Raw genomic sequence first — 13,898 nt, 5'->3', positions numbered from 1 at the left:
AAAAAACACAGGCGTACTCTTGCCTTATCACATTTAACACCTCTCCCTTCGCTGTGTCACACCCCAGCCTCTTGTTAACACCTTCATTTGTGACATCCTTCCCTCGTTCTCTCTATATATCTGGGGGTTTTTTTCTCCCACCAGCGTGCACACACACACATAATTCTCACGCACACCTTTTCATCTTGGACCATTTTTCTCATCTCTTCTACCTTCCGTACCTTTTTACACTTTCCTTTATTTCTCTCACATTTTTGCGAGAATGATTTTCATCAAAATGATTGAATCACTGTTTACCACCTGCCATCATTAACCCCGTCTCTCCCCGCCTTAGGTTCTGCCGTCAGCGGTGAGTCGTCTCCAGTCTCTTCCCCGGCCACCAGCCACAGCTCGCCAGTCAGCACCCCTAAGCGGGGCTCATTAGGGCCCCTCCTGGGCCAGACCAGGGGCCACGGTGTCTCCAGCACCTCTCCGGTGGTCACTATTGCCCCCATCAAGACCAGCAACGGCCTGTGGAGGGCCGACGGAAGACAGGTAAGACGCGCCGCTTATCAAACCGTTGTACATGCTGGTGTTCCAGAAAAGTTTGAGAGAAGACATCTGCTGCTCTCACTCTGTGTATCTGTGCTTTTTGTGCCCTTGTCTTGCTGGTTTCTCCTGTTCGCCAGTCTCTCTCTCTCTCTCTCTCTCTCTCTCTCTCTCTCTCGCGCTCTCTCTCTCTCTCTCTCCTGCTCTCTCTCAGCACAGATGAGTCGTCTGTCTCTTTCTGTCTCCTTCATCCGTCCTGCTGCTGCTCCCTCCATTAAAGAAATAGTTCCAGTGCTTGTCAACATCAAACTGTCAAATCCAGCCATCCCTCCATTTCTGTCTCTCTACCCCCCCCCCCACTCTCTTTTTCTCTGTCTTGTCTCATTCTTTCATTTTCATGCTTTCACCCCTCTGCCTCACCCCCTTCTTCCTCTCGCTAATCAGTCCATGTCTTTTTCAGCAACACATGAGGGGTTTGTAAAGAAACACTGAAGACAGCAGAGACTGGCACCTATTGTGTTCAGCTTCCTGCAGTGTTTGTGCATGTGTGTGAGTGTATGCATGCGCATATGTGTGTGTGTGTGTGTGTGTGTGTGTGTACTTGACCCTTCACCACAAAAGGCTCACGATGTGAAGGGCGACCAGTGTATGTGTGTGTGTTCGTCTATGGATGTGTTTGCTTGTGGGTGTGTGAACGAACTTAAGGTGGGGCGAGGAACCAGGCCCCTCACACAATGCAGGGGTTAGCCCCCACAGTAGCCACTTCCCCCTGGATCAGAGCTGCCTTTCTCCCCCTTCACAAAGACCACTCTGTGACTCTGCCTGCCTGGGGCTCCCATTCAGACATTCAGAGAGGGAGAGAGGCAGGAAAATAGAGAATAGGACGTTAAGAAAGGAGGGGAGGGAGAGTAAGAATGAGCAGGAGAGAGGGCTCTAAATCTTTGCATAGATTCACTATTTGTCCTCACTGTATGCAGCTTGTCCTGGAACAGGACGATTCAAGCTAAAGAAGCAGACTGTTTATGTGTGTTTACTGCTGCGTCTGTGAAGGCCGTTGGCTGTCTGCGGGGTCAGAGGTCAAGGAATGTGATGGCTGCTCTCCAGACCCTCCGCGTGTCGTCGTGCCCCCTTCTCATTTTAACCCAGTGGAGATTGCCGAATGATAGAGAGAGAGAGAGAGAGAGAGAGAGAGAGAGAGAGAGAGAGAGAGAGAGAGAGAGAGACGGCCCAACACTGGTTTGAATCTGCTTTCCATGAGTGACGCATTCAAAACTATTCAAACATATTCAAAGCGCACATATTTCACTGCAAGTGTTGTCGAAAACTAAGGTAGCAGATCCGGTATTGCTGGGAGAGCTAATTTGTTTATGGTTTGTCTGACCTCTGTCTGTTGCTGTAGCAACAAGATATGACACATTATCATGGAAATGTATATTTTATTGTTATTATTATCATGTATTATAGTGAAAGGTTTTCTGGGAGGTATTTGGTCTTTATAGTGGAGAAGGTGAGACTTTTCCCACAATGCTAGCAGTGTGTCTTTATCAACGGTAATGTCTGTATGTTGGTCCACCACTTACTCACTCACTGCTGTAGACTTCATCTTTAACAAGACGATGGAATTTGGCGGTTTGCTTCTTAAATGGAAAGAGAGAGTAAAATAATGAGAAATGAAGCAACCTGGGAGAGAGCCAAGCCCACAATACAGTCACATGTGTAGCTATTTGCTGTAAACTTATTTGCAGCTCTGGGAAACATCTTTTTGTAATTTAGGCTTCTTTCCCCATGACTGCTTTTGTCATGGTGGTGATTTGAAGGTTGGAATTGTACTATAAGCAATCAAGGACTTTGTGGTGACCAAATCCTCTGAGTGGGAAGCTCTTTAGAGAGTGGGGGGGGGGGGGGAGAGGGAGAGAGAGAGGGAGAGAGAGAGATGAAGGAGAGAGCAGTTGGCCAGATATTAGGATCATCTTTCCACTTTGATCTTGACCTGTTATGACATATCAGACCCACCTTTCCGCTCTGCTGAGCCTCTGGGTGCAGCTTGGGGGGGGGGGGGGGGGGTTTACTCTGTCTCATTTCCCTCTCCTCTTTCCCTGAACTTTTTTTCCCCCACTCAGTTTCAATCTAGCACACACTCAAACCCCGTGGATATACGTAGTAATGTCTGCTCTCACGCTGTCTGTCTGCCTGTCAGGTCGAGCCGAGTGTCCAGGGACTCAGTAGGGAGCGGGTGTGTGCTGAGAACACCCAGTCACAACAGGATAAGAGGACTCCGCCTACCCACTCACCTCACCCCCTGGCCCACCCCTTTGGCCTCACCCCCAGCTCTGTCATGCAGGACCCCAGGATGCAGAGCCTCAGGTAAGTGCAACATGCACTCATAGTTTGACCATATTTTTTATTGTAACCCGCTAAAAGTATTCATACAGAACCCATTTAAAAGCACATGAAACATTTTTAGACGAACACCGTGTGCACTTGTTCTGCAGTTTGCCCGGGCAGATGCACCCCGTGGTACCCTCGGGCGCCATCCCAGAGGAGTACCTGAGAGCACTCCGGCCCTTTGCCACCTCCGATGATCTCCGGCTGACCTCTCTACCCATGAGTTTGGACCAAGCCCACGCCCACGCCGCAGCCGCTGCTGCTTACTATCATCCGGCCTACATGCACCACCCGATGTCCTTACCAAGGTAACAACAGACTCTCAATGCGTAACCTCATAAACTCGTGTTGTCTAAATTCTAATACATTCTAATCAACACAAGACCTTTCATTGAAAGGTGCAGTCATAAAAAATCTAAATAAAAAACTGAATATTTCTCTCATTAGGAGTATATTATAGCTTAAATTAAGTGCTGGAACAAGCAATAAGAGTACATCATACAAAACATGTGAGGAAACAGTTCATACACAGTGTAAGACAAAGTGAAGTGCAGAGGAATTAACAATGAAACAACATTGTAAAAAGCACAAACGACAATAGCAGGTGAAAGAATACAACTGATGTTGCTTGTTTCAAATGTCTTTTGTTTGTTGATTAATCAATCAAAACATGCTGAGCTGTATTTTTCTTTCATATTTCTGTGAATTACCCTATAATACCTCCTAAAATACCTTCATACATACATCATCTTTTCACCTTCACTGCTGCAATGTCACCTTTACATATCGGGCATGTGCCGATACAGTCTGACTTGTTTGTCCTTGTCCGTCTGTCCGTCACAGGATGGAGGAGTCCTTGTGTCTCTCCGCGCTACGGTCGCAGTTCTACTCTGTGCCTGCAGGGGGCGCCTTCTCTCCCCTTCACCACTCTGCCCTCCACTTGCACATGCCTGGAGGCCGCTACCCGGGAGAGCTGAACCACACAGTGGCGCTGGCTGAGAGGTAACACACACACACACGTGTGCATGCACACTCTCTCTCTCTGCGCTGTGTAATCTCTCTCTGCAGGGTAGGCACAGGTTGCTGAGTGTGTGATATTTTTAGCACACACCCCACAGTGCCTCCTATACACTCATCACACACGCTGCCCTTCACACACACACTGCACAACCATACACATAAATATGCAAGCCAGTATAGACATTGAATAGCGCACATAAGGACGTCTCTTTTACTCCCTCTTTCTTTCTTTCTCTGCATTTTCTTTTAGCAGTTTGAGCTCCTTTCTCAGTTTCACAATACACATTGTTTTCCTGTGGCATAATGCACACTGGGAAATGTTTGTGTTTGAAATGGATGGTGTTATCCTCTGGTTCTGTAATGGCTCCTGCGTATCCTGTAGGTTTGTTTGTGTGCTATTGATTGCTGCTGAATGTGTTCTGTTGTGTGTGTGTGTGTGTGTGTGTCCTTTTCCTGTGGATACCTATTAAGTGTTCATCTGCTCTTGCTCAGTCATGCTGTGTATGGATTATTTTCCTCATGGTAAGTGGAGAGAGTGTGTGTGAATATTTGAGTGTGTTTCTGCAAGTGTGTGAGTGTGTGTGTGTGTTTGAGCACAAAATGTTTGTGAGGTTCACCAGTGTGTGGTTAATATCTGCCTCATGTTGGGTGTTGCATCTCTCACCTTCTCCCCCTAAATGCGTGTGTGTGTGTGCGCGTGTGTGTGTGTGTGTGTGTGTGTGTGCGTGTGTGTGTGTGTGCGTGTGTGTATACTTGTCAACCTCCCCCACAGGCTGCAGATGGAGAATGAGCTCCGCCAGCGAGAGAGAGAGCAAGAGCGTGAACGAGAGAAAGAAAGGGAGCGCGAGGCAGGGCTGGAACGAGAGCGGGAGAGGGAGCGAGAGAGGGAGGAGGAGCGGGAGAGAGAGCTGGACAGACAGAAGGAGAGGCAGAGGGAGAGACAGCAGCAGATGGTCAGAGCAGCCGAGAGCCACTACCTGGCTGAGCTGCAGGCTCGGAGGGCACCGCCGGAGGACAGGGCCAGGCCAGGGGAGAGGCTGACCCCGAACAGATTGGGTACCTACACACAAAGACGCACACACACACACATACACTCATGCATGTGTGCACACATGCAGGCACAAACACAACCAGACACCCAGAGTTGAACAATTGTCATGATATTGTGTGTGTTACTATCCTGCCTCAGAGGGAAGGAACATAAAGGGGAAAGTTCTGGATTAAGTTCCCAAAGTGAGGTATACTGAGTGCAGATGACTGGTTTAAATGTTTACTCGTTGGAAGGGGAGGAGAGAAACTCTGCAGTTGTTAGGTTCTTTAATAGATGTAAATCTTAACATTTTTCACCTGCTATGGTGAGACTAGATGCCGATGTTGGTTTGTCTGTCCAAACTATGCTATTCAGATTGCCATGAAATTTGGTATGGGCCCTCAAAAGGACAATTACTTATGATTATGGTGACGCCCTGTCCTGTCCTCTAGCACAGCCATCATGCCAGAAATTCCATTTGTATACAAGAAATATCACAATCTTTTGGGCAAATTTAAATGTAACTTCAAATCTGCTTTCCAGAGCTGGTGTCACCCTTCAGGCCAAAATGTCAATTCTGCACACAAGATGTCTTAAAATCTCAAACTAAGGCAGACGGATGTGAAATTTGCCGAACGCGGTCCTGTCTCTTAAAGGTTCAACACCTCTGCCTTCAGTGACCCCGTGACCTTTATTGTAGTGGGTCAGTGTGTGAAGTTTACTACAGTTGTTTTCTTTGAGGGTGCTCTCACACCTAACCTGTTTGGTTCCGTTCAGACAAACTCCGGTCTGCTTCCCTGGTAAGTACGGTTCGTTTGGGCTGGTGGGGAAGCTGTCAATTGAACCATGGTTCTGATTAAAAGACCAAAAACTGTTAAAACTGCCGTGCTTGTATCCAACTTGGCACTTTGTCAGTTCATTAAGTCCACTAAAAAGTGTGTGACACCGATCCCGCTGTAATAAGCCCTGAATCATTACTGTACAACACGCCTAACGCACCAGTCACCTGGGAGCGCAAAGGGACTTTTGCACAGTCCTGTCTCTACCTGTCGTTATTCATAACATGCAATGGATTTGTTATAAGACAAAAATGAACATAAATATACGCATCAGAAGCAATAAAATACTGCATAAACATCTCAAACTTCTTTTCATTTCCCCACCTGGGTCCTGATGATGCATGATGACAATCGCCAAAAAACGGTCCAATCAATGAGTTACCTTTCAGTCTGTATAACCTTATGTTCACTCATCTGGGTTTGTTTGTAAAAAGTCAGTATGAACAGCAACACCGGACCAGAACCAAAGAGCAACAATGTATCATTTATTCATAAACCACCTAAACAACACTGACTGCACATTTTAACTTTAAGTTAAGTTTTTTATAGTGATCCATCATCCTGTCCGCCCTTGTCAGAAAACTGCTGTCTAAGATGCTGAATGATGTCTGAATTAATCTCATCCAAATGTCGACACACACATAGTGCTGTCCACATCCGAAAATAAATGAATAGTTTCCAAACTCCTCTCTATCTCCAGATAAAACCAAGGACTCTGAGCACCCAGGTTTCCCAGCACCAAAACCTCTGCAGCCTGGCCTTCACCCCTCCAGGGGCTCTATCCCACACCCTGTGCCCAGCCTGGTGCCTTCTCACTTGGGGAAGCATCACGCTGCTGCTGGGGGGATCCATGGAGCTCTGGCAGCTGCCATGATGACTCAGAGGGCCAGTGAGGCAGCGTGGTTAACACGGCAACGGGGGCAAGGGCAGGAGAGGGAGGGTCCGCTGGAGATGGGCCTCAGGTCACCTGGGAAAGGGGCGGAGCTGAGGAGAGACAGTCACAGGTGAAAATGCCCAAATAATTAGTTTTAGAAAATTATTTTATACTTCTGCAATGTTTGTCAGTGTTGTGAGACCTTGAAAATAAATGGTACTATATTTTTATTTTCCGAAACAGAACCCATTCGGTCCATCACAACCCAGGAAGCAAAGACGTACCTCCCTGCCTCGGCGCTCCACCTCCCCTCATCTCCCCTAAAGGTCCCCATCATCCTCCTGCCCCTTTGACCACACTGTGGAACCCAGCCTCCCTTGTCGACACCCCCTGCGACTCCCACAGAAAACTTAACCCTCCGACACCACCGAGTCGGCCGCCTCCAGGATTGACCAGAGCCGACAGGCCCACGGTGAGCTGGGGGGAGAAGCAGGAAGAAGGAGGCAGGAGGAGGGCGGAAGGCACAGAGAGGTACACCTCACTGAGGGGAGCTAGTTTACAAGAAGCAGGTTCCTGGAACAAGGCAGACCAGGACAGAGCCATCCAGAGCCTCTATCACCGCCACCACATCAATAACCTCCACCAGAGATCCGTTGTGCCTCCGTCTATTCCCGGTATCGGTACTGACCTGGTGGGTCGGTGTCAGGCAGCTTCTCCGTCTCCGGTAAGGGAGCGACAGAGTCAGCCGCCCGACAACATACTGGTGTATGACGAGGTTCTCCAGCAGCACCGTCGGCTGCTCAGTAAACTGGACCTGGAGGAGAAGAGGAGGAGGGAGGCCAGAGAGGGAGGTGAGCAGAATGATGAAGCATAAAGAGGCACAGAGGTGGAGAGAGGAGGGATTCATGGGCAGGACGGGGTGTGGTAGGCAGCAAAAATGACTACATACTGCTAAAAGTTCTTTATGATGAAAGAAAACTTCTCTCTTGCTCTCCTCTCACCAGGTTATTACTATGAACTCGACGAGTCGTATGATGAGAGTGACGAGGAGGAGGTGAAAGCCCATTTGAGGAGAGTGACAGAACAGCCCCCGCTCAAACTGGACACATCCTCCGAGGTGCATAAACACGACAGACTTCACATACAAGGTTTGAAAATGTTTGTTGGAGTGATACTCACCTGACCAAATGTCTCTCTCCAAAGAAAGTGGATTTCCTGCATGTGTGTGGTCTGACCACGCTGGCCCATCGCGATGAGCTTCTGGTGCGAAAAAGGAGAAAGAGGAGGAGGATGATGAGAGAGCGCAGCCTCTCTCCGCCGGCCGTGCGGGGCAAGAGAAAGGCTGCTTCACCTTCAACAACTCCCTTAACTACCCCGTACTCTGCCGAGCAGATGGACAGCACTCCGGAACTGCATGAGAAAAAAGACTTCCTCCTTATGTTCAACCTCTCCCATGTCAGCCCACAGCAGAGGAGAGGTAACAACATCCTACGTGTTACTCTGCTCTCTTAACAGTGGTTAAAAGTGTTATTCCCCGGGGAAAAACACCATACGTAGTTTTTACCGAGGCTGTGGGAGGAGTGAGAGGAAGAGAAGGTTTTGAGAGGTTGTGGCAGGATCTTCTGCTTTCTCCAGCCAGGGTTGATTTTAATAGACATTCTGTAAAAACATAGTTTCTGCAAAAAAATGTATGAATTTAGTTGTGAAACTAATACATTTGAATGTAAAAACATAGATATGTGCATAAAAATGGGCAACATTAAATATTTAGAGAGACAGTATATATACTTTATGAGGTAAAATACTGCAGGGCAGACTCTGACGTGCAAGAAGACATAGTTTTACGGTAAACCAGCTTTTGGATGATTACAGACATAACATCTGGGTGAAAATCTGTACAAACCAATCTGCTCCTCTGAAAAAAAAACCTTGATGTTTTCATGTGAAATGTGGTAGAAAAACAGAAAATGATGAGGCTTCTTTAAATATGTGTGGCCATAGTCTGTCTATGATGGTGTTGTATCCTCAAGTCACCCATTTGTTGACCCTTTTCCGTCAGTTCCTTGTGCCAGTCAATATTTTAAGCCCTATGTTCAAATATGGATGACAGGTGTTCTCATTCTGTCTTTTTCTCTGTAGATAAGGAAAGGACAGAGGAGCTGCTGAGGGCCATTCAGAGGAAGACTGTGACTTTAGACACGCTCAGATATAATCCTTTACCTCTGTGTAGCAGTCCTCCTGCTCACTTAACTGGTGAGACACACAGACACTTCAGCAAGTATACACACACACACATATGCATAATTAAAGCAGCAAAAACTCTTTCTAAGAACCTTTACAAATTTGTTTTTAGGTGACTCCTCATCAGCCCCTCTGCCGAGTCAATCAAACGGACATCAGTACCCAGACTCTCCCAGCCCCTCCCCTCCCTACTTACACAAACCCAAACGTCTCCCCGATAACGACACGTTCAAACCCTCCATGGACACCCACATGGGCCGCAATCCTCCACCCTTGAACCCCCGTCATGAAAAGGCTGAATCTATGGAGGCTCAGCCAAACAGGAAGCTCCAGGGCCTCCAGAATGGCGTTCTTGCTTCTTCTCACAAAAAGGAGCCCGATCCGGTGCAGAATGGACGGAATCGGCCCTGGGAGAGGTTCACACCTGAGGCCTTTGCTCAGCACTTCCACCAGGCCGTGCTGCAGTCCACACACAACACACTGCAGAACAAAGGTGAGCCTCACACTCCCAAAGGTGCATGACCATTAGGCTTGATGGTGAATTTTAAAACGACAATGTTCTGCCACCTAGTGGTGTTTATGTGTAACATCCTCAAGGTTAAAACGTATGTTAGTAGTGACCACATTGGCTCTTCAGGAGGTACTAAACTTGGCTACAAAGACTGACTTTGCCTTTCTGTCTCACTCATTTTTCGAAGGAGTCTCAAATTGTGTCCCTGAGGCCGGCATGAAGGCCGACCGCTCGTTGCCTCACAACGTCTCTCAACTGAAAAATTCAACTCTCATCCATGCCCCTCAGCATGCACACGTCAACGGCTATCACTTCCAATCCCTTGTAGCCAGCAGGGACACTCCAGGACCACAGGAAAACCTGTCTGATGAGGACGAGGAAGAGTTTGGTCAGGAGGAGGAAGACGACGAGGGGGAGATGGAAGAAGCGCCAAGGAAGTGGCAGGGTATTGAAGCTATCTTTGAGGCCTACCAGGAGTATGTGGATGGTGAGTCAATGCAAAGTCAGTTTGATGTATGTCATTTCCTATCAAAGGACTACATTATACACTCAGGTCATTTATGTGAACGAGGTATTGGAATGAATATAATTCCCCCTCATTTGTGGTTTCTCTCTGTACAGAATGGAGTATAGAGAGGCAGGTTCTTCACAGTCAGTGTAAGAGAGTTGAAGCACAGAATTACAATCTGACCAGAACCGCAGAGCAGCTCACTCTCACTATGGGGGTAAGTATCGGAGAAGATATCTGCAAGCAGATTTGTGTACTTTAATCTTTTAATGTTGGCGTTCCCATCTTCCGTCAGTACTCTGTAATGAGAGTTGTGTCTGTCCTTCATTTGTCAGGAGCTGGTGAGTCAAAGGCAGAAAGTGAGAGAGGAGAGGGAGAGACTTCAGGCCCAGCTTGAGCACTTCAGGAGGTGTTTGACACTACCTAACATTCACTGGGGCAGGGGGCAAGTCAACGGGCACACGCCGAGGTGACCTCTGACACCAACTCCCTGACGGATATGCCTGTGACAGCGAAGGAACAGTAACAAGAACAAGACAGACCGGAGCCAGGTCACTCTGCACTCGAAGTACTTGAGGGAGCCAATCCCTGTCTTGTCTGGTCAATCAGTTGTGCTACCGAGTCTGGTTCCAGATTCAACTGACTACCTGCAATGTTTGCCACGGTAATCGTAAACCATGGTGACCATGTGGTCCGGGCATTCGTGTCTCCGTCATTCTGCCTATGGATTGTTATTGTTGGTTGATAACACTGTGTAGGTGAAACAGCATCTTTGTCATAACGCTAACCAGTCCCACTAGTCCCCGAGTTAGCTTTAAGGACTCTACGCCATTTAACTCATGTTTTTTTTTTGCATAAACTGTATTGATTCACACTAATGAGATGTGTCTCTTGGCACACATCTGTAGCCTCTCTGGAGAGCAATAAGAAGAGAGTAAGCGTGCAGTGGTCACTTGGTCTTACTCAAAGAATGGAAATTGAGTCAAGGAATCAAAGCACACCTCAGGCCTTAAACTTGGACGGAAAGACGTGAGCGTCCTCTGTGTGGTGTAATGTTGTTGTGTCTACTTAGCACTGAATCCGACAGATGAAGCCGTTTGTGTGCTTGTAAAGCTTCTGCAGAGGATAGGAAACATCTAAAAGATATAATCTATATAATGGCAAATGGTATCAATGAAGTTTTTTGAGGTTTAATGAAATTTTCATTGGTAATGTCACTTGTGATAGATGAAGAATTTTGTATGTTTTATTGTTTTAACCATCTCTTGTGGGAAGCCATATGTTTTGTTTGAACTGCTGCTGGTCAGAATAAAAAAATGTTTAGAAAATGAAGGATGTTAGGACAGTTGTATTTGAAAAATGTCATATGATGTCAAAATGTTTGGGGTGTTGACTAAAATGCACTGGGGATGGAAGACAACATGGCAAACGTCAGCTTTTGTCACTCGTTATCATGACGATTGCTCAGATGGTTTATCCCAGAGCCTTTGGCCCTCCACACGCCTAGAAATGTTGATGAAACTTGAATAGAATAAAAGTTGTGATATTTTTAAGCCTTTTGCAACATTCTACACAAGTTCTTAATAATTGACATCACTTGAGTGAAACAACAGTACTTTTAGACATATTGTCCAACCTTACCATGGTTCACATCGATCTGAAGCTGATTTCTTCTTAAGTTATTATAAAACAACGAAGTTAAATGATTTTGTCAAGGAAACGAAGAAGCCAAATTATTATTCAGTTCCATTTCAGGACTGTCAAAACTGATAAACGATATATTTTCACTTGATACTGGTAGAGTACTTGAGACAAATCTATAATTGTTTATGGGTGACATAAACTATCCCTCTGTGGATAACAGAAAATACACCGCCTCCTCTCTTTCTGTTTTGATGAGATGTTTTTGTTCAAGCCAGATAAAACAAATGTCACAAATTCATAGCTTCTGCCCCTTTCCCTCTGAATGTTAAAGTCCCAGGAGCCCGTTCCTAAAAGCACAAACTCGTAGCAATCTCCCAAAATCAGACTTCCCTGCGTCACCTGTTCAGTCTTCTCAAACTTGCTGTGAAATCCTGCATATTTGTTTCAATCAGTTGTCATGTAATGTATTATTTGGGCTGTATAATTGTGATGAATTATTTATTAACATATATTGCTGTACATTCTGATGGAAATTTACATTAAAATATTTGTAAAATGTCTTATTGGTCATTTTCATTTATCTAGGGAGAGAGTTTTCACTTATGACACATTTTCACTCTCATTTCATATAATTTCCATTGTTGTGAATTAACAGCTACTTTGAGGAGTTTTTCTAGAAAGAAAAATGCCATGTTTGTCATCTTTGGTTCAAGAATTGCTCCAAAATTCCAAATGGTTGTTAAATTGGGTTGAGATCAAGTGTCTGTGAAGGCTACAGCAAATGATTCACAATGTTTTCATACACATCAAATCATGAAGTGACCATTCAGTGTCATGTGAATGGGAACGTTGTCATCCTGGAAAAGACCACGCTCATCCAGATATAAATGTTTCAACGTAGAACAAAAGCAGTGATGGAGGGTTATTAGGTACATTTACTCAAGTACTGTGTACTTAAGGACAATTTTGAGGCGCTTCCACTTAACTTGAGTTTTTGCATTTCATGCTACCTTATTCTTCCATAACACAGGAAAACATTGTATCTTTTACTCCTTGACAGTTTTGCAAATAAAGATTCTGTTTCTCCTCTTATTTAGTCAGGGTTCTCATTACATTTGTCACCCATCAGAATGAACAGGGATGATCTAGTAAGTATTGTACAATCACCGGCAGATTCATTTCACAGACATATTCAATATAAACACAGAAAATACAATGAAAGAATTAAAACTACATAAGGTAAAACAATGCATCAGGTAGATTTAGGCGACTTCCAAGTAGGAAAATAGGGATTATGCAGTAATGTAACATAACACAGTGTAAAATGACATTTTGCCTGGATAAAGCACCATCATGTGACAAAACAAAGGCTGACTCTCATGGAAATGTCCAGAAGCTATTCACATGGGTTCTGGATGACGATCAGCAGAAAATCATTTTCTGCAGAAACAGATAAAAGAAGAGGAGAAGAAGGGGAATTCAAATGTAGGAACAGTACAGCCTCTTCTAAGTTACAACTGTTGTCAACAGTGAAAAGGTAACTACTACACACTCACCTGGTGCAACCAAGATCTCGTGTTTCTTGGAGCGGATGCGGAGAAAGGTGAGGTCATTCTGAGGGTCAATATCCCTCACTGTGCTCCTCGCCTTCATGGAGAGGAGGCGAAACAGTTTTGCATACTGAATCGTGGTGGAGTTATCTAAAGTGGTTCTGATGGGAATGCCTGAAAAGATCAAACTTTTAAAACCTTTACATACAGGCCGTTTTGTAAACTTGTTATAGGCTAACGTTAGTTGTCCTGGAGATGTAGACTATGAGCGTGTTGTCTTACCTTCTGCATTGACAACTATTGTTCCAATCACACCTTTTTGACCTTCGATCCTCTTCAGTGTTTCCTCAACTCCAGCCTGCAGGACCGAATGAAATTATTGGAAGATATTTAAGAAAACAAACAACCACTTATGAAATGTAGACCTACGTTTGGCAGAGACATTTGATTAAACAGCAGTTAATAAGCAGAAACTAGGATGTTTAATTTGATTTAAGTCAAGTTAGAAAGCTAATAGCTAATGTTCGACAGGTTAGTGTCAATACGGTCATTTAAGTTACGTTACAGCTAAAATAATTGCAATTTCGGTGTTTTCGGTTATCTGACGTTGATACAAACAATGATAAGTTCATAATGAAGTGACATATTGGAATACTAATGTAAGAAAACGCTTCCAAAATCAAACCCAGTGAACTTACGTGCGCGGTCTCTGCCATTTTGTCTGTGAACGTCTGAGAAAAGAGAACAACTGTCGTGCAGTTTTTCTCC

The 13,898-nt window shown here is 45.4% G+C and overlaps 2 protein-coding genes across 2 annotated transcripts in view; one reads left to right on the top strand and one right to left on the bottom strand.

The window, feature by feature from the left end:
• Nucleotides 1-10,409, top strand: part of LOC306785263 (genetic suppressor element 1-like) — a gene marked incomplete at both ends in the record, with an annotated part of 31,830 nt that extends 21,421 nt beyond the window's left edge. The window contains 14 exons of the mRNA XM_079279568.1: nt 335-534; nt 2,726-2,892; nt 3,021-3,221; nt 3,757-3,915; nt 4,706-4,989; nt 6,503-6,806; nt 6,920-7,527; nt 7,681-7,793; nt 7,880-8,153; nt 8,816-8,929; nt 9,030-9,410; nt 9,616-9,915; nt 10,050-10,153; nt 10,272-10,409. Of these exons, the coding sequence (XP_079135694.1) occupies nt 335-534; nt 2,726-2,892; nt 3,021-3,221; nt 3,757-3,915; nt 4,706-4,989; nt 6,503-6,806; nt 6,920-7,527; nt 7,681-7,793; nt 7,880-8,153; nt 8,816-8,929; nt 9,030-9,410; nt 9,616-9,915; nt 10,050-10,153; nt 10,272-10,409 (3,347 nt within the window). The remainder of the gene's footprint in view (nt 1-334; nt 535-2,725; nt 2,893-3,020; nt 3,222-3,756; nt 3,916-4,705; nt 4,990-6,502; nt 6,807-6,919; nt 7,528-7,680; nt 7,794-7,879; nt 8,154-8,815; nt 8,930-9,029; nt 9,411-9,615; nt 9,916-10,049; nt 10,154-10,271) is intronic.
• Nucleotides 10,410-10,427: 18 nt separating this feature from the next.
• LOC306785274 (dynein light chain roadblock-type 2-like) lies at nt 10,428-13,854 on the bottom strand. Its single transcript, XM_079279582.1, has 4 exons — nt 13,829-13,854; nt 13,413-13,488; nt 13,137-13,304; nt 10,428-13,020 (listed from the first exon to the last, which is right to left on the bottom strand). Exons 1-4 carry the CDS (start codon nt 13,844-13,846, stop codon nt 12,977-12,979), a joined length of 306 nt encoding a protein of 101 aa, XP_079135708.1. The 5' UTR covers nt 13,847-13,854; the 3' UTR covers nt 10,428-12,976.
• Nucleotides 13,855-13,898: the final 44 nt, after the last annotated feature.

This window comes from Melanostigma gelatinosum (genome assembly GCF_949748355.1).
Source record: "Melanostigma gelatinosum genome assembly, chromosome: 1".
NCBI lineage: Eukaryota > Metazoa > Chordata > Actinopteri > Perciformes > Zoarcidae > Melanostigma > Melanostigma gelatinosum.
The sequence above is the reverse complement of the archived record's forward strand: the minus strand, read 5'-3'. Positions and strand labels throughout refer to the sequence as shown.